Here is a 23,262-nt window from a genome sequence, read left to right as displayed (position 1 = left end):
ATGTCACGTCCCTTTCTCTTTATTAACACATACACTACGGCTCTTTTTTTCTTGTCTCTTGCCCCATTTATGTTTAAAGAAGAAATATTAAAACTGCTCATGGCTGAAAATAGAATGAGAAACAGAACACATCTCTTTACAGAATTAAGGCTGCGACTGAACTCTCATTTCCTTTAGAATAGCAATTTCTGGGCTTGTCAAACCTACACCCGTTATTTTTGACATCAGAAACTTTGCTGATTCAATAAACAATTCATTTTAAGTGGGAAAACATTTATTACATTATAATCCTGCATATATTTCTTCCCTTTTGTCAAATTCAAAAATGTACGTACCTTTTCAATCCCATACCTCCCTTCCACCCCATTTCTCTCGCTATTTTGCTGTGACGCATCAGATGCCTCACTCTCGCTATCATCCCCAGAAGAAACCTGCATCTCAACAACCTGTTTATCCTCAACTGATTTATCATCTCTACCTTCCTCTTAGAATTAGAACCTTCACCACCCCTTAAATTCTTCCTCTTACTCCTCGGTACTTTGAAAACAGTCGTTTCATTTTCCATTGTTTCACTCTCCTCTTGAACTCCCCCCTGCGACCTCAATTACAGTCTCACCTACTGCCCCCCCCCCTTTTCCCTGCTTTACCACAACTACCCCCGTAGCCACATTGCGCTCCTTTCCTATTTCTCCCACCACATCTGCCCACCTTCTCTCTTCTTAGTAGTGCTAGAGCTGCTACTGGGCTCTGCGCACTCGTTCTCTGGACAATTACGCACCAAATACCCCTCTCTTCCACACCCAAAGCATTTCATTGATTCAGTAGAAGCGTAGAACACATAATCAAACCCATCAATCTTGAAACTGAACGCTAAATTCAGTTCGTCAGTATCCTTCTTTAAAATCATGTGCACTTGTCTCCTATGAGATACGACATGTTTCAGCAAAGGCGATTTGCATCCAAAAATAACCTTTTTTATTGGAGAAACAAGTTGTCCATGAGGAGAACTCTCGCTCCAACACTTCATCTCTAACAAAAAGGAGCATGTTAGAAAGTATAACTTTCTTCGCCGGATTCATACTACCGATGTCTGTGTCTCCCGTAACACAACACCACTCTCAGCTATCGTATTCACCATTTCAATGGAATCTAAGAATATTACTACAGCGCTATTTATCCTTGAGGCTGATTGTATGCTATTATACCCAATGATAGCGCCCACTGCTAAATTACATTCTATCCCCAAACAACCTGTCGCAGCGGGAATCTTCACCCCATGCCGCCGACTAAGTTTTTCAAACTCTACACCTCTACGTGTGACCATGACAACCAGCCTCTCCCGCTTGTTGGGCCTTCGAGAGAAACAACCTCAACGATCCCACCACCCCTATATATATATGAGAGAGAGAGAGAAAATGAACCAGTGAGAGGGAGGACGGGAGAGAGAGATGCACACAGACCAGACAGTGACTTGCTGGATTCATAAGACAGTGTTCAGTCTCACTGCCATTCAGATAGCAGCAGCAGGTGTCAGTATGATACTATGCCAAAAGCTCGTCAAATGTTGCCTGAAAAATGTCATGAATATCACACATTTCTCTTGACAGTTTACAAAAGACCATTTAGCCTACTTGTAAAATGTCGCAACTAGCCATGCAATCAACATAACCACACTATAACGCCATAGCATGAACTCAGTCACAGCATGAGGTTTGCATGGTAGTGGCGTGTAACCAACCTACATTATCTTTCACTCACGTTTTCTTTCAAATTATCTCTCTTTCTCTCTCTCTGACCTCACAGACCTCATAGTGGCGACCAACGGAGAGCCTGTTACCTCAAAGGACATCAAGTCTTGCATCCACCAGATCCAGGAGCTGATAGTTGTGAGGTTGAACCAGGCGGTGGCCAACAAGCTGATCAGCTCTGTGGACTACCTGAGGGAGAGCTTTGTAGGAACCCTGGAGCGCTGTCTAAACAGCCTGGAGAAGTCCAACATGGAGTCATCTGTCCACAATGTCACCTCCAACCACCTCAAACAGGTGTGTGATTGTACAGTATACTCTTCCATAATTTAGATACTGTATGTCAGTGTAACGGATGTGAAATGGCTAGCTAGTTAGCGGGTACGCGCTAATAGCATTTCAATCGGTTACGTCACTTGCTCTGAGACTGAAGTAGGGTTTCCCCTTGCTCTGCAAGGGCCGCGGCCTTTGTGGAGCGATGGGTAACAACGCTTCGTGGGTGACTGTTGTTGATGTGTGCAGAGGGTCCCTGGTTCGAGCCCGGGTATGGACGTACTAAAGTTATACTGTTACATTGATGCTGTTGACCCGGATCACTGGTTGCTGCGGAAAAGGAGGAGGTCGAAAGGGGGGTGAGTGTAACGGATGTGAAATGGCTAGCTAGTTAGCGGGTACGCGCTAATAGCATTTCAATCGGTTACGTCACTTGCTCTGAGACTGAAGTAGGGTTTCCCCTTGCTCTGCAAGGGCCGCGGCTTTTGTGGAGCGATGGGTAACGACGCTTCGTGGGTGACTGTTGTCGATGTGTGCAGAGGGTCCCTGGTTCGCGCCCGTGTCGGGGCGAGGGGACGGTCTAAAGTTATACTGTTACATCAGCCATGTCAAATGAAGCTTGTTTTGTTCAGAAGTGTCTTTTCTATTTCTCTGTACTACATTATGTTGACCATATCATTGATAAGATGTCCAAATACCATCAGATGTTTGAGATTAATTCAATAGGCTGATTCCTCAAAAGACAATGAAAAAGACAGTATAAAAGACAATTACCTTTTTTCCTACAAGACAGTTGGTCTAAGTTAAATGATAACATCTTGTTCTGTTCTCTCCATCCCACTTCCTGTCCTGGTCAGATCCTTAACGCTGCCTATCACGTGGAGGTGACCTTCCATTCAGGATCATCTGTTACGAGACTCGTCTGGGAGCAGATCAAACAGGTAACCATTCCCAGTCAAGCCTCAGGAATCTACTTCAATTGTAGGGCTTTGCAATAACAACACATTGATTTGAACCTTGATTTATTTATTGTGTATTCTCTCTCTCTGTCTTGTGTAGATCATTCAAAGGATAACGTTTGTGAACCCTCCTGGCATCACTCCAGAGTGGAAGAGGAAGGTGGCCCAGGATGCCATAGAGAGCTTGAGTGCTGCCAAGCTGGCTAAGAGTATCTGTTCCCAGTTCAGAACACGCCTCAACAGCTCCCACGATGCCTTCGCTGCCTCCCTGCGACAGGTACACCGCACTCCAAACCCGGCTTCAGCTAATCTTTTTTATCAAACAATAAACTTTTTTATTCATCTTCACACTCTCCAGTAAGGTGCCCTCTTTTATATTGCACTCTTCATCCAATCAGGTTTGGTCTTGGCTACTTTTTTCTTTCCCAGTGGGAAAAACTGTTTGAAATGACATTATAATGACCTTCTTTCAACCAGTCTCTGTTTGTAATAATGATATACAGTCCCAGTCTCTGTTTGTAATAATGATATACAGTACCAGTCTCTGTTTGTAATAATGATATACAGTACCAGTCTATGTTTGTAATAATGATATACAGTACCAGTCTCTGTTTGTAATAATGATATACAGTACCAGTCAAAAGTTTGGACACCCACTCATTCCAGGGTTTTTCTATTTTTACTATTGTAGAATAATAGTGAAGACATCAAAACTATGAATCATGTAGTAACCAAAAAAGTGTTAAACAAATCTAAATATATTTGATATATAACCACCCTTTGCCTTGATGACAGCTTTGCATTCTCTCAACTAGATTCATTAGGTAGTCACCTGGAATGCATTTCATTTAACAGGTGTGCCTTGTTTAATGTACATTTGTGGAATTTCTTTCCTTAATGCGTTTGCACCAGTCAGTTGTGTTGTGACAAGGTAATTGTGGTATACAGAAGATAGCCCTATTTGGTAAAAGACCAAGTCCATATTATGGTAAGAAAAGCTCAAATAAGCAAATAGATACGACAGACATGAAGACACTTTAAGACATGAAGGTCAGTCAATCCGGAACATTTCAAGAACTTTGAAAGTTTCTTCAAGTGCAGTCACAAAAACCAGCAAGCGCTATGATGAAACTGGCTCTCATGAGGACAGCCACAGGAATGGAAGACCCAGAGTTACCTCTGCTGCAGAGGATAAGTTCATTAGAGTTAACTGCACCTCAGATTGCAGTCCAAATAAATGCGTCACAGAGTTCAAGTAACAGACACATCTCAACTTCGACTGTTCAGAGGAGACTGCGTGAATCAGGCCTTAATGGTTGAATTTCTGCAAAGAAACCACTACTAAAGCACACCAATAAGAAGAAGAGACTTGCTTGGGCCAAGAAACACAAGCAATGGACATTAGACCGGTGGAAATCTGTCCTTTGGTCTGATGAGTCCAAATTTGAGATTTTTGGTTCCAACCGCCGTGTCTTTGTGAGACATAGAGTAGGTGAACGGATGATCTCCGCTTGTGTGGTTCCCACCGTGAAGCATGGAGGAGGAGGTGTGGGGGTGCTTTGCTGGTGACACTGTTGGTGATTTATTTAGAATTCAAGGCACACTTAACCAGCATGGCTACCACAGCATTCTGCAGCGATACACCATCCCATCTGTGCTTAGTGGGACTATCATTTGTTTTTCAACAGGACAATGACCCAACACACCTCCAGGCTGTGTAAGTGCTATTTGACCAAGAAGGAGAGTGATGGAGTGCTGCATCAGATGACCAGGCATCCACAATCACCCGACCTCCACCCAATTGAGATGGTTTGGGATGAGTTGGATCGCGGAGTGAAAGAAAAGCAGCCAGCAAGTGCTCAGCATATGTGGGAACTCCTTCAAGACTGTTTGAAAAGCATTCCAGGTGATTACCTCATGAAGCTGGTTGAGAGAATGCCAAGAGTATGCAAAGCTGTCAAGGCAAAGGGTGGCTACTTTGAAGAATCTAAAATATATTTTGATTTGTTTGAGTTGTTTGGTTACTACATGATTCCATGTGTTATTTCATAGTTTTGATGTCTTCACTATTAATTCTACAATTTAGAAAATAGTCAAATAAAGAAAAACCCTTGGATGATTAGGTTTGTCCACACTTTTGATTGGTACTGTAATTTCAACCAGTTTTGCCAGGTTCTCTCTTCCGGTAGCTCTTGGGACTTAAAAACCTGGCAATGTCTCACTTTTATTTTTTCATTTCACTTATATTTAACCAGGTAGGCCAGTTGAGAACAAGTTCTCATTTATAACTGCGACCTGGCAAAGATAAAGCAAAGCAGTGCAACAACAACAACACAGAGTTACACATGGGATAAACAAACGTAAACACAATATAAAAATCTGTATACAGTGTGTGCAAATGAACTTCAGCAACTCTCCAGTTACAGATTTTGTGTTGTAAACAAGTCAGATTTTCTGCTTGACCTTCTTTGACCTTTGATCTCAATGGTCAAATGTTTGTGATGGTTCTTCCCACATGACTGACAATGTGATTCCCATCATTGATAAAGACCCTCGTTAACTTCTCTAGGATATGTGGGACGCTAACGTCCCACTTGGCCAAAATCCAGAAAAAATGTAGCGCGCCAAATTCAAATATATTACTATAAAAATCAATCTTTCGTGAAATCACACATGAAAGACACCAAATTAAAGCTACACGTGTTGTGAATCCAGCCAACATGTCTGATTTCAAAAAGGATTTACGGGGAAAGCACACCAAACAATTATGTTAGCTCAGTACATAGCCACAGAAAAACACAGCCATTTTCCCAGCAAAATATAGTAGTAACAAAAAGCAGAAATAGAGATAAAATTAATCAATAACCTTTGAACATCTTCATCAGATGACACTCATATGACATCATGTTACACAATACATTTATGTTTTGCTCGATAATGTGCATATTTATATCCACAAATCTTGGTTTACATTGGCGCCATGTTCAGAAATGCCTCCAAAATATCCGGAGTAATTACAGAGAGCCACGTCAAATAACAGAAATACTCATCATAAACTTTGATGAAAGATACATGTGTCACATATAATTAAAGATACACTTGTTCTTAATGCAACCGCTGTCAGATTTAAAAAAAATCTTTACGTAAAAAGCACACCATGCAATAATCTGAGACGGCGCTCAGATTTAACAACATTTCTCCGCCATGGTAGAGTCAACAGAAATACGAAATTACATCATAAATATTCCCTTACCTTTGATTATCTTCATCAGAATGCAGTGCCAGGAATCCTAGTTCCACAATAAATCGTTGTTTTGTTCGATAATGTCCATTACTTATGTCCAATTAGCTAATTTTGATAGCATGTGTAGTACACATGTCCAAACGCTCGCGCAGATGCAGGCAAACGTCAGACGAAAACTTCAAAAAGTTATATTACAAGTCAAATAGACTGGTCAAACTTAGTAGAGAATCAATCTTCAGGATGTTGTTATCATATATATCCAATAACGTTCCAACCGGAGCATTCTTTTCAGTCTCTATAAGTAATGGAACGCATGACGATATCATGAGGAAAGTGCGTGACCAAGAACTGGCACTCTGCCAGACCACTGACTGAAACACCTCCCATCCGGTCCCACAACACAGCATAAGCTTCATTCCACGTTCTACTGACTGTTGACATCTAGTGGAAGGCGTAGGAAGTGCAAACAGATCCATATATTACAGGGAATTGAATAGGCGATGACTTTAACATCGACCACTCTTAGAATTCTCACTTCCTGTTTGGATTTTTTCTCAGGTTTTTTTTTTGCCTGCCATATGAGTTCTGTTATACTCACAGACATCATTCAAACAGTTTTAGAAACGTCAGAGTGTTTTCTATCCAATAGTAATAATAATATGCATATATTAGCATCTGGGACAGAGTAGGAGTCAGTTCACTATGGGCACGCAATTCATCCAAAAGTGAAAATGCTGCCCCCTATATCAAAGAAGTTAAGTATCACAGTGGCTTCAACAAAACCCAGTTTGAACTAGGATGCCATATTACAGTTTAAAACACTATATGTGGAAAATATGGATTATTTGGCCTGTGTTTGACATAATTATTTATGATTTATCTGATATCTAGTCCTAGATTATATTTCTGTTTGCAGTTTTGCACTCTTATGATGATCTTATGGGTTTACAAGTATCTGGAGTGTCGTTAACATTTGTTGGCTTCATTTCAACCAATGACGTATGTGTGTGTAGCTGGAGGAGGGCCACACGGGGCGGTTGGAGCGTACTGAGGACCTGTGGCTGCGTGTGAGGAAGGACCACGCCCCGCGGCTGGCCCGCCTGTCTCTGGAGAGCCGCTCCCTCCGAGATGTGCTACTGCATGGTGAGACACACACATACTAGCTGCGCTATCCACTGGGCTCTGAGCTCTGGCACCAACAGTAATCACTCTGCCTGGGTTCCATGCTCTCACATGCTAAAAAGGCCCAGAACCTATACCAGTCACAGTACAATAACACAAATCTGTATTTATGACTGACAATAAAATCAACAACTTTTTCATGAAGTTGACCAGTAGTTTACTTTGATGTCACTGGTGACGTCACTGTTGGTTGTATGAAAATGTATTGACATGTTTCTTCCTGGCAGGCAAGCCCAAACTTGGGCGAGAGCTGGGGCGGGGTCAGTATGGAGTGGTCTATCTGTGTGACAGCTGGGGGGGACGCTATCCCTGCGCTCTGAAGTCAGTTGTACCACCTGACGACAAGCACTGGAACGACCTGGCCCTGGAGTTTCACTACACCAGGTGAGCTGGTATGTGTATGGAAAGCCATTGGGGTGGTTATGTACGGTTTCATTGGCTTTCCCTAAAAAGAGGGAAAACGCTTCTCATCTGTGGTAGGCTAAATGAATAACGTGACGCGCCTGTAATATTAGATTTTTATTTATAAAGGTGGGGCCAAGTTTACCATTGAAGCTGCCTCACTCAACTTTGCCTCACGCCCCACCACTACAGAGTTTAGTTAGCTTCTTAGCTAGCTGTTAAAGGTGATAGTGTTATTAGCCTTAGCCTATTTAGCTAGCGCAAAACAGCTATTCTGCCACGGTGGATATCAGAAATTGTTCAGAGGAGAGCAATGAGCAGCAGCATTAAACCACAGAGGCTGCCGCCAAGCCCAGCAGCGATGATGCTGACGAGCTCCAGCTAGCTCTGTGTGCAGAACCTACCCACCTTCCACAAGCACCGCCAGAATAAAGGCTCAACAGCCCTCTCCACCTCCGACTGTTCCTGACAATCTTGGAACAGAGGAGCCAGCCCAGGTTAGCCTAGAATCCTACCGTAGCCACAGGCTTTCTGTCCAAAAACATTAATTTAATAGCAACTGGTTCATAGGAAGACAGTGGCTGGAATACTCGATTACTGCAGAATTCAATATAATTCCAATGCAAGAACCCAAATGACACCCCTGGGTATAGCTACATATCGGTATGTATGGGGCGGCAGGTAGCCTAGTGGTTAGAGCGTTGTGCCAGTAACCGGAAGGTTGCTAGATCGAATCCCCGAGCTGACGAGGTAAAAATCTCGTTCTGCCACTGAACAAGGCAGTTAACCCACTGTTCCTAGGCCGTCATTGTAGAATTTGTTCTTAACTGACTTGCCTAGTTAAATAAAAAAAAATGTTTCATCATGGAAATGGTTGTAAATGTATGTTTTGGAAAAGCGTTTATGATAGACTGGCATTGCTTAATTGATTACGTGGGTCAAATATGATCAACAGAAGTGTATTGTGCTATATCACACCGTGTTGCTGTACTCATGGGCGCCATGACTTTTCAAGTGGGCCTATTTGTTTGGCAAGACCGCTGTGGATGGCTGCTTCTCACTGTAGTAGTTGTCGGTATTCTAAGCCTGCATGAATAACTAGGTTATTTTGCTATTTTGACAGCTGTGTGTATGGCTGCATTCACATAGGCTGTTTGTAGTAGGGGAATTACCCTATTTATCTTGTAGCCTATATTCATTACCAAAACGACCTCACTTTAGTGTGTAGGGCGCTGTCCATTGTGCTGATACAGTGCCGCGGAGATAGGTTGGAAATCTGTAGCCTGTCACTTCAAAAGCACTCAATCAATGGCCTCGGAGTCTCTGCATTTCAACTTTATCTTTATTCTGGTATAGCGTGATATATGCAGAATTCAATATAATATATATTCCAATGCAACCCTCGTCCCCGCCATTTCTACTAACACAGAGGGTAGGATGTATATAAAAATGTAGGACCTTCGTTTTCCTACCTTCTCTATTGTGTATGGGCGCAGGTCCCTCCCTAAACACGAGCGCCTGGTGGACCTGCACGGCTCGGTGATTGACCACACGTATGGCGGCGGCTCCAGCATTGCTGTGCTGCTCATCATGGAGAGGCTTCACAGAGATCTCTACACAGGCCTGAAGGTAATCCCATAATGTGCCCTAATATACACTGCTCAAAAGAATAAAGGGAACACTTAAACAACACAATGTAACTCCAAGTCAATCACACTTCTGTGAAATCAAACTGTCCACTTAGGAAGCAACACTGATTGACAATAAATTTCACATGCTGTTGTGCAAATGGAATAGACAAAAGGTGGAAATTATAGGCAATTACCAAGACACCCCCAATAAAGGAGTGATTCTGCAGGTGGTGACCACAGACCACTTCTCAGTTCCTATGCTTCCTGGCTGATGTTTTGGTCACTTTTGAATGCTGGCGGTGCTCTCACTCTAGTGGTAGCATGAGACGGAGTCTACAACCCACACAAGTGGCTCAGGTAGTGCAGCTCATCCAGGATGGCACATCAATGCGAGCTGTGGCAAGAAGGTTTGCTGTGTCTGTCAGCGTAGTGTCCAGAGCATGGAGGCGCTACCAGGAGACATGCCAGTACATCAGGAGACGTGGAGGAGGCCGTAGGAGGGCAACAACCCAGCAGCAGGACCGCTACCTCCGCCTTTGTGCAAGGAGGAGCACTGCCAGAGCCCTGCAAAATGACCTCCAGCAGGCCACAAATGTGCATGTGTCTGCTCAAACGGTCAGAAACAGACTCCATGAGGGTGGTATGAGGGCCCGACGTCCACAGGTGGGGGTTGTGCTTACAGCCCAACACCGTGCAGGACGTTTGGCATTTGCCAGAGAACACCAAGATTGGCAAATTCGCCACTGGCGCCCTGTGCTCTTCACAGATGAAAGCAGGTTCACACGCACATGTGACAGACGTGACAGAGTCTGGAGACGCCGTGGAGAACGTTCTGCTGCCTGCAACATCCTCCAGCATGACCGGTTTGGCGGTGGGTCAGTCATGGTGTGGGGTGGCATTTCTTTGTGGGGCCGCACAGCCCTCCGTGGGCTCGCCAGAGGTAGCCCGACTGCCATTAGGTACCGAGATGAGATCCTCAGACCCCTTGTGAGACCATATGCTGACATGCACATTTGTGGCCTGCTGGAGGTCATTTTGCAGGGCTCTGGCAGTGCTCCTTGCACAAAGGCGGAGGTAGCGGTCCTGCTGCTGGGTTGTTGCCCTCCTACGGCCTCCTCCACGTCTCCTGATGTACTGGCATGTCTCCTGGTAGCGCCTCCATGCTCTGGACACTACGCTGACAGACACAGCAAACCTTCTTGCCACAGCTCGCATTGATGTGCCATCCTGGATGAGCTGCACTACCTGAGCCACTTGTGTGGGTTGTAGACTCCGTCTCATGCTACCACTAGAGTGAGAGCACCGCCAGCATTCAAAAGTGACCAAAACATCAGCCAGGAAGCATAGGAACTGAGAAGTGGTCTGTGGTCACCACCTGCAGAATCACTCCTTTATTGGGGGTGTCTTGCTAATTGCCTATCATTTCCACCTTTTGTCTATTCCATTTGCACAACAGCATGTGAAATTTATTGTCAATCAGTGTTGCTTCCTAAGTGGACAGTTTGATTTCACAGAAATGTGATTGACTTGGAGTTACATTGTGTTGTTTAAGTGTTCCCTTTATTTTTTTGAGCAGTGTAGTTCATCTAGCACTTATGATGACATAAGTGATTGGCACACTGAGGTCTACCTCCCCATCTCCTCGCTCTCTATCAGGCTGGTTTATCACTAAAGGAGAGACTCCAGATTGCTCTGGACGTGGTGGAAGGCATTCGCTTCCTGCATGGTCAGGGGCTTCTGCACAGAGACATCAAACTAAAGAATGTGCTGGTGAGTGAGGGTTAAAGGTAATCTCAAATCATGCTAAATGTGTAACACTAGTGTTGATCACTACATTATCCATTCATCAAATTAGTTCTAATGTTGAGCTGATTTAGCTGTGGTCATCATGGCTCAGTGGAAATGCTCCAGCACCGCACACCAATGAATTCCTCATTATTCCCATCATTTTCCACCTGTGTTGCTTGCTTGGTTGTGTAAGAATAGCCCAGCCCTGCCTACACAGTATGATGGTTGGCTCATATGTCACTGTTCTGCTGTGTCCTCTGACTCAACTATGTGTGAAAATAAGGGGCAATGGTTAATGAGACATACTATGTTTGCATTTTCCTAAAATGGAGGTCACAGGCTACAACACATGGGCTGTATTGTTAGGACAGAGTTATGGAAAAATATTTACCTTCCCTCATGAATTGAATGTTCTTGGGCATTGGATGCTCCGAGTATTAACCTTTTTGGAATTTAGGTTTGAGTTGACAATTGGGGGGTAAAAATCACTTACTTTCTTTGTATAGAAGACTCAAGGGTATGCTTTTTTGACTGTGTATTCCCTGAGAAACCAATATTTATGGTCCTGAAGTTTCACGTCTTGCCAAAAGTGTTCCTCGTCTGTGCTGTTGTCTGTCCCTCCCTCAGTTGGACAAACAGAACCGGGCCAAGATCACAGACCTGGGCTTCTGTAAGCCAGAGGCCATGATGTCCGGCAGCATCGTAGGAACCCCCATCCACATGGCCCCCGAGCTCTTCACAGGTCAGCTATCCTGCTACTCGGTCACACTGCTGCATCATCTCTTATTCTAGACTCTTTGGTTAAACCCCAAGTCTCACTTCTTTCTTCAGGAAAGTATGATAATTCTGTGGATGTCTATGCCTTTGGAATCCTGTTCTGGTACCTCTGCACTGGCTCCGTCAAACTCCCAGAGTCCTTTGAGAAATGCTCCAGCAAGGACCAGTTGTGGAATAATGTTAAAAAAGGTGATGTGCAAACCCACAGCTAAAATACTAATTCAAACTGACTGAATATGATCAAAACCAAATAGCTTGTTGTAACATTTTGTCTTTTATCCAGGATTGTCTATTTGTGGATGAGATGTGTGTGTGTGTGTGTGTGTGTCTGTTACCTGAATTGGACTAGAGAGCTGCCCGGGCCTCATTTGTGCCCATGTTGTTTACAGGCGTGCGACCCGAACGGTTGGCCAACTTTGATGAGGAATGCTGGCAGCTGATGGAGGCCTGCTGGAATGGAGACCCTTCCCAGAGACCCCTGCTCGGCATCGTAGAGCCCAGCCTGCAAAGCATCATGGTACGGCTTTGCAATTGTGGCTCAGATCAGAAGAGCAGCAGCCTGGAGGACTCAATCTGAAACTCAGAGAGGACCACAGACTGTTGCAAAGGATTATGGTCCCCCAAAAATATTTTTTGTTGTATTTATGGAAAAAGGACAGTGTGTTTCTGGAAGGCCAAGAGATGACCAATAATAAAGATTGTCAAAGACAGTTGTCCTCTTCCTTTACAGGAGTTATATATATATATATATATACACTATTTAAGCTGACACGTGACAAACGTGTTTGTGCCGTGTGTATTTGTAGAGTATACAAACTCTAGCAGACACTATGCTTCCGACTTAGCTGGCATGCTAATTGCTGATTGGTCATAGGATTGTTACTAGTTAAAACATTTGAAATATAGTTAAAAAAAATAAACTTTAAAAAACAGTTTTTATTTATATATATATACAGTGGGGAGAACAAGTATTTGATACACTGCCGATTTTGCAGGTTTTCCTACTTACAAACCATCTAGAGGTCTGTAATTTTTATCATAGGTACACTTCAACTATGAGAGACGGAATCTAAAACAAAAATCCAGAAAATCACATTGTATGATTTTTAACTAATTAATTTGCATTTTATTGCATGACATAAGTATTTGATACATCAGAAAAGCAGAACTTAATATTTGGTACAGAAACCTTTGTTTGCAATTACAGAGATCATACGTTTCCTGTAGTTCTTGACTAGGTTTGCACACACTGCAGCAGGGATTTTGGCCCACTCCTCCCTACAGATCTTCTCCAGATCCTTCAGGTTTCGGGGCTGTCGCTGGGCAATACGGACTTTCAGCTCCCTCCAAAGATTTTCTATTGGGTTCAGGTCTGGAGACTGGCTAGGCCACTCCAGGACCTTGAGATGCTTCTTACGGAGCCACTCCTTAGTTGCCATGGCTGTGTGCTTCGTGTCGTTGTCATGCTGGAAGACCCAGCCACGACCCATCTTCAATGCTCTTACTGAGGGAAGGAGGTTGTTGGCCAAGATCTCGCGATACATGGCCCCATCCATCCTCCCCTCAATACGGTGCAGTCGTCCTGTCCCCTTTGCAGAAAAGCATCCCCAAAGAATGATGTTTCCACCTCCATGCTTCACGGTTGGGATGGTGTTCTTGGGGTTGTACTCATACTTCTTCTTCCTCCAAACACGGCGAGTGGAGTTAGACCAAAAAGCTCTATTTTTGTCTCATCAGACCACATGACCTTCTCCCATTCCTCCTCTGGATCATCCAGATGGTCATTGGCAAACTTCAGACGGGCCTGGACATGCACTGGCTTAAACAGGGGGGACCTTGCGTGCGCTGCAGGATTTTAATCCATGACGGCGTAGTGTGTTACTAATGGTTTTCTTTGAGACTGTGGTCCCAGCTCTCTTCAGGTCATTGACCAGGTCCTGCCGTGTAGTTCTGGGCTGATCCCTCACCTTCCTCATGATCATTGATGCCCCACGAGGTGAAATCTTGCATGGAGCCCCAGACCGAGGGTGATTGACCGTCATCTTGAACTTCTTCCATTTTCTAATAATTGCGCCAACAGTTGTTTCCTTCTCACCAAGCTGCTTGCCTATTGTCCTGTAGCCCATCCCAGCCTTGTGCAGGTCTACAATTTTATCCCTGATGTCCTTACACAGCTCTCTGGTCTTGGCCATTGTGGAGAGGTTGGAATCTGTTTGATTGAGTGTGTGGACAGGTGTCTTTTATACAGGTAACGAGTTCAAACAGGTGCAGTTAATACAGGTAATGAGTGGAGAACAGGAGGGCTTCTTAAAGAAAAACTAACAGGTCTGTGAGAGCCGGAATTCTTACTGGTTGGTAGGTGATCAAATACTTATGTCATGCAATAAAATGCAAATTAATTATTTAAAAATCATACAATGTGATTTTCTGGATTTTTGTTTTAGATTCCGTCTCTCACAGTTGAAGTGTACCTATGATAAAAATGACAGACCTCTACATGCTTTGTAAGTAGGAAAACCTGCAAAATCGGCAGTGTATCAAATACTTGTTCTCCCCACTGTATATACAAATATTAATTTTAGATTGTATTTAAACTGGTTATCAGAGTATTCATGCATCTATGAAATTCATTTCTTTTTTATATAAAATGATTTTGACAAATAATCAATTGTTTCCCTTCACTCTTAAATAGGGTTCTGTTTTCAGCATCTTCCCAGCACCAGTCCTCAAGCCTTAGAGGATACTGCTATTTCCCTGATAATAAATCAATCTTTATCATTGATTAGATGCCAGCAGGGTAACGACCCCAGGCAAATTTTGACTGTCCACATTAATACAGAAGATGGAAATGATGCTATCTATATGCCTGTTGCACATGTGACAAAAACTAAAATGTGGGATGGAAACGTAATGACATGAATCAACACCTGGAAGAAATTTAGGATGGTAAGAATAATTTAATATTAAGATTCTGGAACTGAGGCATTCTGAGACGTGTCATAGCTGACAACAGCATTTTTCAAGTGCTTTTGAACAGCAACAAGACTATCCTGTCCATTGTGTACCAAGTAGGTAAGAAATGACCGCATTTGTTTAACCTATAATACGTAGTGTACATTATGAATAATTGTATTGGCATTGAATGTTTATTTTAAGTTACTGAAGACTTCTACACTATACTTATGTGATCCAGAGGTTTTGGGATGGAGAAGATGGAGACGGCTCACACTGCACAGCAGCCCACCTTGGAGTAAGTATAGTCCATAGAAATACAATGGTGTAGTCTCACCTAGTCCATGATATGGTCACTACAGTAGTGAATATAGTCTCATACAATTGGAATACCAAAGCATGAGGCAAATGCTTGCACTCTGGTCTCAGTGACTCACAGAGCGAGGAGGAGGAGGATGATGATGGCTTTGTTGGGGGGATCGGAGTGCAGTCAGACAAGCGACAGAGTGGCGCGGCGTCAGAGGGTGTGGATGAAGAGGATGACGATGAAGAGGTAACTTTGGTAGAAAGGACATCGTAATGTTTGGTCCAATCCAGACAACTGTACATTTGATATCAGGGATGTCATCACATACAGTTTAGGTATGTGTCCCTCTTTCATTAGGCAGGACCTGCAGCCCAACCCAAGGAGAAGGGTAGTGAGTGTTATCACCAGTAACATTTCTCCCCCTCTATTCTGAAGTACACTGATAAAGCACCAATGATGTTAGTAACCATTGTTGTGCGCCACAGATGAGGATTCCTTTGCCCGGATGCTTTCTATCTGGGGCACCACCAAGTATATCAGCAAGTGGAGGATGGCCCATCGGAGAGGCTACCACATCAACTGCCTGACCGATGACCCCGAACGCAAGGCCATGATCATGCAGCATGAGCTGGACTGCAAAACCAGTGTAAGAGACCCCAACCTTATTCCTTCACCTCAGCTCAATGGTAGAAAGGATAATGCTGGCCGTGAGAGTTGCTGATGACATTAATTGTGCATATCTTAGATGTCCATGACCTTGAATCATGCAGCTCTCTTCTTCAGATTCCCCTCCCTATGGTGTGTATGATTGAGAAGGAGACCCTGCAGATTCTACAAAATATTGAGAATGGTAATCCCTGGTCAAAGTGTCCCTACACTTCAATTTATCTGAGCATATAAACTCAAGAAAGTCCTCTCCATCTCCGTACTTTCTCTGTGTTACTGTAGACTACAAGTACAAGTTGGGCGCCAGCCACCATCTGACGAAAGAGCTCCATGAGCGTATTGAGAGCCTGAAGTGCCAGGTATCCTCCAAGGTTAGGCACAGTGAGCCGGCCCCAGAGGGAGGAGTGCTGGCGACCCTGGTGGGGTGGGGCAGGGCGCTGTCTGCTATGCTGGGTTGGCGCAGTGGAGCCTCAGCTACTAAAGACGAGAATGCTCTACCCTGCAAGGAGTGTCCCCTTGAAACAGACGACACAAAAGAATAAAGACTTGAATAGAAATTACTAATCTGTGATTCTTCTTGAAGTTACAAGCATTTTGCTACACCGGCAATAACACGTATATGTGACCAATACATTTTTATTTGATTTTGTAGTTGTGTTTTGGTAGCAATTCAGCACATTTGGCACCAGAGGGCTGTAATGACTGGACCGTAGTAAAGCTCAGCATTCTACTACAAACAGCTTGGCCTACATGTTGCGTTGAGATATGGAGGCCATTTCCCCTGAAGGAATACAAAACAATACCACTGTATTAAAAGCATGTGTTTTACTCATTGCATTTTGGAGAATTCCTTTAGAAAGCCATTTATCTTAGAAAAATACAAGTCATATCTAGTCTACCCGGTATCACTAAAGCTTTGACATCAGTAACCTACTACAGGTCTTGGTTTTAAGCAGTTGATTGCTTGGAGCTCTAATGAACTGTTCGTACCAACCAGATAAGGAAAATTGTGTTATGCTACTCTCATACCTGTTTGAATATCTAGAGCTCAACAAAGTGATTAATTAGGATCCCAATAATGTGGTAATGAATAGGCTGCAATATGAAAATGAGAGGTTGAACTCTTTTGTAGGCCTGATATTCAATAACCCTTCAGCAAATGTTTTAGTAAGCTTCACCTTGTATTTACCTTGATATCATAGTGTTGTTAAAAAAAAAAAGGCTAACATTTTCAAGAAACAATTGGCAAACCTTGACACATATTGTTGAGGTACTGTATCATGGAGAATGCTCTCAGATGTCTGTTCATTTCATTTTAGGGAGCACCAGTGCAAACAGACAATCCTCTCAGGAACTGTAGTGTTATTAAATCTTCCAATAAAACATGATTCCGATGAAGGCTGTGTGTTGGTGCTTGTAGAGTAATGTTAAGACCTTTTAAGGCAGATAAAAACATCTACAGTTTACACATCAAAACAAGTAATATGCAAGAGAAATAACAGGTTGTTTTCTTTCCTACACATCAATACATTGCCTGAACTGCTTTTCAATAGTTGGAATGTAGTGGTGTATTTGAGCACTGACTCTGAGGTGTGTCCAGTTTATGCAGTATGATTCAATATGTTGCTTGAAGTATTAGTGTATGTCATTGTACAGTAAAATTGGAATACATTTCAAAGAGTATTACAGCACAAGTTTGTAAGTATTTTACAAAACAATGGGTCCTTCATATCTAATCTATAAAATACAAAGTAATTTAGTCACTGATTCAAATGAAGGCAAATATATACAAAAATGGGAGCATCTTCAGTGTCCATACAAAAATTTGCTCCCAACAATTTACAAAAGTCCAGATGTATCAAAAGTCCTTGTTATACAAATTCTTGACACGCACACTCTTTTCCTCCAATGATGATGTAATAAAACAAAGGCGAAGTGGTGGAGAAAGGCAGGCGTTCTCCCTCTATGTGGATGACAGCTGGCCGGTCACTGTTGCCTTGATTAAACATCCTTCAATAGTGAGAGAAACTGTTTACAGAGCGCGTCCAATACGGAGCATGGTAATACCGAGTGACCCCATGGCCTCTCACTGTCAACAACTCAGTTATCCAGCCACACTTCCAACAGGAGTCCCTTTCCTCCAGTGCCTGACCTCAGCTGGGTGGAGCTGTTCATCTCGCTGTCCCTCCTGTTCAGTCTGGGGACATGTTGGACTGACTGCTCAGGCTGGCAGCTTCCTGAGACTGGAGTGGAGAAGAGTCCTCTCTACACTGCAGCAAAACTCAAACTGGCCTCAGCCCTCAGTAGAACAATTAAATCCTCAAACAAAACAACTGTACAGGCGACCCTTTCTGAAATTACAAATTAGATAAGAAATTTCCCTGAAAGTTTAAAATCTGACAGCTAAACGACACAGCCAAAGGAGGACTTCATTGTTCCGTATCTCCGGAGTTTGAAACATAAAAACAACCACAACATAAAACGAAACATCTGCTCCAGTTGACTACCAGCACATCTGGTCAGGCAGTGTAAATTATTAAAAAAGTGCATCGATTCAAGTATGTAAACAAACAATGATATATATTTTTTTAAAGAGGGAGACTCATTCCATCAGTGCTCTCAAGCCTGGGCCAGTGCAGAGACTCCTGAGGTGTCTCTCTCTCTCTCTCTCTCGTGCTCGCTCGCACACACACACGCACCCTCTTAAAAAATGAGGGGCAAGAGAGAGGGTACTCCATGGATCTCCAGGTGAGGACAGTCCAACGCTCTGTGTCTCCTCACACATCAGCTCCTGTCACTCAGAGAAAAGTGGGCGTGGCGATGAGGGGCTGGGCTCTATGACCTGCAAAGACACACCCCTCCGTCAGCCTGCTCATATGTGTTACGGCAGCTGCTGGGAAAACAGGGTGATGCGAGGGGGTGGTGTCGGTGACAAACACAACACAGGGAAAATAGAAGGAACAGGAAAAAAATGAATGAGAATTATTCACACACACACATGCGATTCTTATTTTGGATGTAAGGGGTGAAGGATGGCTGTAAGGGCTGAATGATCCATCGACATGAAGACAGTGATCCTGATTTCAAATGAGGATCAAGTGCTTCACTGAATAAAATGAAAGAATAAGAATCTATGGTTTTTGGAGAGAGAGAGAGAGAGGACAGAGAAGGGTGGTTAGTAAGCTACAAGACTTGTAGACACTCTTCATAATAAAAGGATATTGCCTAACTATTTTTTTGACCTATAAATGAATAATATGTACCTATTGATTCTTGAAGAATAGAACTTAGAAATGCCTCAGGAGCTTAGTGCAACCATCAGACCCCAACATGTCAGCTTGTTCCATTCCAATGTTTGTAAACAAAGTAAATGTTTACAAACACTATATAGCATTAAAACATAGTTAAAACTATACTTTTGATACCATGGATGGTCAGTCCTTGCATCCATAGCTCTATCTATGAATTTACATTTCTCTAGCCCCATCCCTCAGCTTTTTAACGAAATAGGCGCTGAGAGTACGCTTTGTTATTGTTTCAACTGCTGATTCCCGCTTTAAAGCCACTTGTATCTAGCAGTTTGTATAATGGTAGCAATCAAAGCTAAAAAAAACTTGTTGAAATCAGCTTTTACCAAGTCCCTCTGTTTATGGAACTAACAGTATTTTGAAAATGCAGTATTTTGTTCCCAATAGAATAAAATCACCTGATCATGGAAGTTGTTTGACATCTTTGGTGTCTGAGCTCATTGATGAGAATGTGATGGTGCTGTATGTGTTGGACTATTGACAAGCCAGCATGCTAACATCATCAGTACATAGAGGAGGACAGAGGGCTACACACAATGGTGATGGGGGGGGTACTCAAGACAGCAGCAAGATACATTCAACCTGGCAGACTGATCAACAGAAAATGTAACATACTATACATACATATAAACTATACATACAACATATAAAACAACATTTAAATACATAAGTACTGAGAAATCTCTTAACTTCCATCTAAAGCTGTTGCTTTGATTCTATGACATTGTGTTGTACTGTACGTGTTGCTGTGTTTGTGATCTGCTCTGGGTTGAGTTCAGACAGAGCGGTGTATTCTGCGTATTATGCTTGGACCTGGTTTGTGGTTGTTGCTCTGTGTTGGATGACACTCACTCTGATCCTGACGAGTCACCGTCCACTGTTCCCGCATTGATGCTCATGCCGACACCATTCAGCTGATCTTGTAGGCTGGGCTTGGCCCGGCCCCCTCGGCTCTCACTGGAGGAGGAGCCCTGAGAGGAGGCGTGGCCCGGAGCGTTCTTTGACAGCTCGTTATGGATGCGGTTGATACCATTTCTCTCCGCGATGGGTGAGAGCTGCTTCTTCTTCAGGATTCCTGAATTTGAAGACACATCTTCTCAAACAATTCCTAAGTTCTGGAAAGCCCACCCCTACAGAGATATACAGTTGAACTAACAACATGTGGAGGAATGTTGCAGCAGTGTGGATGTTTAGGTTTGTTGCTGACCTTTCTGTGGGTGTGCATTGAGGTTGGGCAGACTGGGAAGTAGCAGCATCAAGTTATCCTTCCCATAGCTACCTGCCTTGTCCCCTGGCCTTTCGCTTGGCATGCCTCGGGTGTCCCGAGTCTGGCCCAACTCAGTGTTGGCCAGAGACTCTGTCTTCAGCCTGTCTGCTCCCCTGAGGCCCTCACTGTTGCTGGCTGTCGTCATATACTCCACTGGCCAGTACAGCTTACTCAGGTTGTTATCTGGGGAACAACCAGACACAATTTTAAGACTACATCTTAAATGCTTGATGCATTAAATGATGGTGTAAGCTGTGGTCAAATTCATAACATTCATGTTTTGCTCAGAAGTGGATTTATTTACACCTGGACAATTGTATACAGTGTAGGTGTAGTCTATTGAAGGTCTATGTGTGCTGTTTGGGTGTGGTGAACTGTTAAAACAGAAGTGTTGGAGCAGTATTATCAAGAAGGTCTGAGGTCACACAGTGGATGGGGCTGTGGTGACAAACTGGGCGCGTTCCTCTGCCAAAGCGTTGCTGACGCATGCCAAATCTTACAACGCCTAGATAGGTATTTTACATATCAGCTAACCACATCATACATTATAGCAATCTGGTGCCCAACAGCGACCATTGGTTGATGCATGCAACGTCTGAGCAGGGGAACACAACCACCATGTTGGTGTGGTCTACTGAGAGTGAGGTATTAAAGGTATGAGGCCGTATAGAGTGTGGATGACTGGGTTGATTATAGGTGTGAGGTCATACCGTGAAGGTGTGGTCTCTTGGACACGTTGGAGGCCATGCTTTCCCAGCATTCCTCTAGTGGGTAGGGCTCCTCCTCCTCGCTGTCAGAGGAGTGTGTGGAGGCGTATGAGCCGCTCTGGTCGTCCTCCACAGACAGGTCACTGTCCGAGTCAGAGTTGGGATCTGTTGTTGCACACACACGTTAAGATGATGACCAATGAGAATTGCACAGATATATATTTTGTATACATATATTAACCATATGAAATAACCCTCTGAATGCCTCTCTGATAAAGGCAGTCACAGTGATCCTAATGACATTAGAATGGGAGACCTACTATCTAAATGCTCTTTAGTTTCATGGAAGAGTGAGCCGTGTTCATTCAGAGCGATGTGTGCCTGGCTGTTATTCAGGCCACCATCATCCCTGAAAAACACAACAGGACTTGTAACAGGACATAAACGTACAAACACAAAGCCCTCATCTCCTCAATCAAAGTTACTATGTGGATCTGAAAGGGCTGTTCTACTTGTATTACTGTACATAATAGACCATCATAAAATATACATTTTCAATTCATTTGTAAAGTACACTTTTTTCTAATACACAATGATGCAGGAGGCCCTGAACAGCGTGTGTCCATGGGGTCTGTTATGTCCCTCTGGGCTTGCCGTACCTAAGGACAAAAGGGACGTAGCTCTGCTGGCTCTTGCCACTCTGCAGGGTGCCGTTCAGAGACACACTGGAGTCTCCAAACGGCAGGTGGTACAGTCTGCCATCCATGTAGCTGGTGTTACAGTTATATGACTGGAGGAGGAGGAGAGGGACAGGTATAAGTTAATAGGCAGTAAGTCATCACACCAAATTCTGTTTTATTTGTTTGATGCTTTAGTTCATGTCCTTGGTAATACAAGGCCAAACCTAAAGGTATGATATGGAGGCCTACAGCTGTACATAGCTGTACTAGTTCCTGTTCTACTAAGGCCTTGGATGACTGGTGTCCCTATATAGTGGAAGAGACTCACAGAGGGCTTGGACTTGATCATGTGACCTGGGCGCTTGCGGCTGCAGCAGTAGTGCATGGCTTTCCTGGCATCCTTGTTGAAGACGATGCGGAAGAAGAAGATGAAGGGACCCTGGATGGACAGACCAAAGGAAGAGGAGGTCAAAGAAACCAATGGAGCAAGGTACCGATTCCTGGTATAAAAGTCAGAGAAGAAAGTGTTTACCTGGAGACAGTTGAATCCAGCAAACAAGTAGTGGAAGATGATCATGTCACTGTTGACTGAGAGTATAGCTAACAGACATGTTACAGTGACCAGGAGGAGAACCCCACACGCAGTCTTCAGCCCAGAGCTACACACACACACACACACACACACACACACACACACACACACACACACACACACACACACACACACACACACACACACACACACACACACACACACACACAGGTTAAATGAGAACACCACAAACGTTACATTGGGATAAGTGCGTTTTCAGAGTTTAGTGAATTGGCAGCTTCACTCTCAATTCAATGACACAATGCACACTCTCCGTTGTCCCTAAAGTGCGGTAGTCATGTATCCTTGGGGTACAACAGCATGCCTGTGTTAATGACAGAATGAGTGTAGTTTCCCTATTGTTTTTATTCAGGCAGCGGCAGGACACTCACACAGGGGGCTCTTTCTTCTCAAAGCTGTGGTGTCTCATGGAGCAAGATGCTCTGGAGGCCAGGATGTACAGGAAGATGTTCATCTGGAAAACACAAACAATGTATTAATGCACCATAATAATACATAATAAGCTACTAATATTGAACACAAGCTACACAAAGATTACACACCAACCACCATATCATATGAGTATAATATAATACACTGTATTAGAGGTGGAGTGTACTCACAAACACCACCATGGCGATGGGCCCTGCCAAGCTCCAGATCAGAGTGTCGTACATGGACAGCCAGCAGAAGTCTGGGTTCCCATAACCCTCTGGGTCCAGTCCGACCGCCAGGCCTGCACCAAAAAAATAAAATAAAAATAAAATAAAAACACTAGTAAC

General features: G+C 43.6%; 3 protein-coding genes across 9 annotated transcripts in view; 2 read left to right on the top strand and 1 right to left on the bottom strand.

Moving 5' to 3' along the window:
- LOC139535782 (dual serine/threonine and tyrosine protein kinase) overlaps positions 1 to 12,711 on the top strand; it is a 43,576-nt gene extending 30,865 nt beyond the window's left edge. For 3 of the 4 annotated variants that reach the window (XM_071335572.1, XM_071335571.1, XM_071335570.1), the window contains 10 exons: positions 1,804 to 2,042; positions 2,876 to 2,959; positions 3,078 to 3,254; positions 7,235 to 7,364; positions 7,631 to 7,787; positions 9,302 to 9,434; positions 11,093 to 11,206; positions 11,852 to 11,966; positions 12,056 to 12,190; positions 12,391 to 12,711. In XM_071335572.1, coding sequence (XP_071191673.1) covers positions 1,804 to 2,042; positions 2,876 to 2,959; positions 3,078 to 3,254; positions 7,235 to 7,364; positions 7,631 to 7,787; positions 9,302 to 9,434; positions 11,093 to 11,206; positions 11,852 to 11,966; positions 12,056 to 12,190; positions 12,391 to 12,578 — 1,472 coding nt within the window. In that variant the 3' untranslated portion in view covers positions 12,579 to 12,711. Of the gene's footprint in view, positions 1 to 1,803; positions 2,043 to 2,875; positions 2,960 to 3,077; positions 3,255 to 7,234; positions 7,365 to 7,630; positions 7,788 to 9,301; positions 9,435 to 11,012; positions 11,207 to 11,851; positions 11,967 to 12,055; positions 12,191 to 12,390 lie in introns of those variants that run through there. The other variant, XR_011667193.1, reaches the window with a different exon arrangement.
- A 382-nt stretch (positions 12,712 to 13,093) lies between these two features.
- Positions 13,094 to 17,324, top strand: LOC139535785 (uncharacterized). 3 transcript variants are annotated; one of them, XM_071335576.1, is made up of 7 exons: positions 13,094 to 14,947; positions 15,195 to 15,251; positions 15,383 to 15,506; positions 15,618 to 15,651; positions 15,746 to 15,906; positions 16,044 to 16,110; positions 16,209 to 17,324. In XM_071335576.1, the coding sequence occupies exons 2-7, from the start codon at positions 15,205 to 15,207 to the stop codon at positions 16,466 to 16,468; spliced, it is 693 nt and encodes a 230-aa protein (XP_071191677.1). In that variant the 5' UTR covers positions 13,094 to 14,947; positions 15,195 to 15,204; the 3' UTR covers positions 16,469 to 17,324. The 3 variants fall into 3 exon arrangements, with proteins under 3 accessions (XP_071191677.1, XP_071191678.1, XP_071191676.1); XM_071335577.1 differs by having other exon boundaries at positions 13,096 to 15,251; positions 15,618 to 15,648; XM_071335575.1 differs by having other exon boundaries at positions 13,096 to 15,251.
- Positions 16,547 to 23,262, bottom strand: part of LOC139535781 (cadherin EGF LAG seven-pass G-type receptor 2-like) — a 102,559-nt gene continuing 95,843 nt past the window's right edge. Inside the window, exons 25-34 of one of the 2 annotated variants that reach the window (XM_071335568.1) lie at positions 23,104 to 23,216; positions 22,873 to 22,955; positions 22,421 to 22,547; positions 22,217 to 22,327; positions 21,868 to 21,998; positions 21,529 to 21,617; positions 21,212 to 21,373; positions 20,442 to 20,684; positions 20,087 to 20,309; positions 16,547 to 18,816 (exon numbers count right to left, since the gene is read on the bottom strand). In XM_071335568.1, the coding sequence (XP_071191669.1) occupies positions 18,762 to 18,816; positions 20,087 to 20,309; positions 20,442 to 20,684; positions 21,212 to 21,373; positions 21,529 to 21,617; positions 21,868 to 21,998; positions 22,217 to 22,327; positions 22,421 to 22,547; positions 22,873 to 22,955; positions 23,104 to 23,216 (1,337 nt within the window). In that variant the 3' untranslated portion in view covers positions 16,547 to 18,761. The remainder of the gene's footprint in view (positions 18,817 to 20,086; positions 20,310 to 20,441; positions 20,685 to 21,211; positions 21,374 to 21,528; positions 21,618 to 21,867; positions 21,999 to 22,216; positions 22,328 to 22,420; positions 22,548 to 22,872; positions 22,956 to 23,103; positions 23,217 to 23,262) is intronic. The other variant, XM_071335569.1, reaches the window with a different exon arrangement.

This window comes from Salvelinus alpinus, chromosome 12, assembly GCF_045679555.1.
Source record: "Salvelinus alpinus chromosome 12, SLU_Salpinus.1, whole genome shotgun sequence".
NCBI classification, from domain to species: domain Eukaryota; kingdom Metazoa; phylum Chordata; class Actinopteri; order Salmoniformes; family Salmonidae; genus Salvelinus; species Salvelinus alpinus.
This window is presented reverse-complemented; position numbering and strand designations above follow the sequence as displayed.

Excerpts from the sequence above, each read along its gene's own strand:
- LOC139535785 (XM_071335576.1), top strand. The coding sequence starts at position 15,205 with ATGGAGAAGATGGAGACGGCTCACACTGCACAGCAGCCCACCTTGGA. Across the intron at positions 15,507-15,617 it reads AAGAGGATGACGATGAAGAG|GCAGGACCTGCAGCCCAACC; the intron begins GTAACTTTGGTA and ends CTCTTTCATTAG. Across the intron at positions 15,907-16,043 it reads AGCTGGACTGCAAAACCAGT|ATTCCCCTCCCTATGGTGTG; the intron begins GTAAGAGACCCC and ends TCTCTTCTTCAG.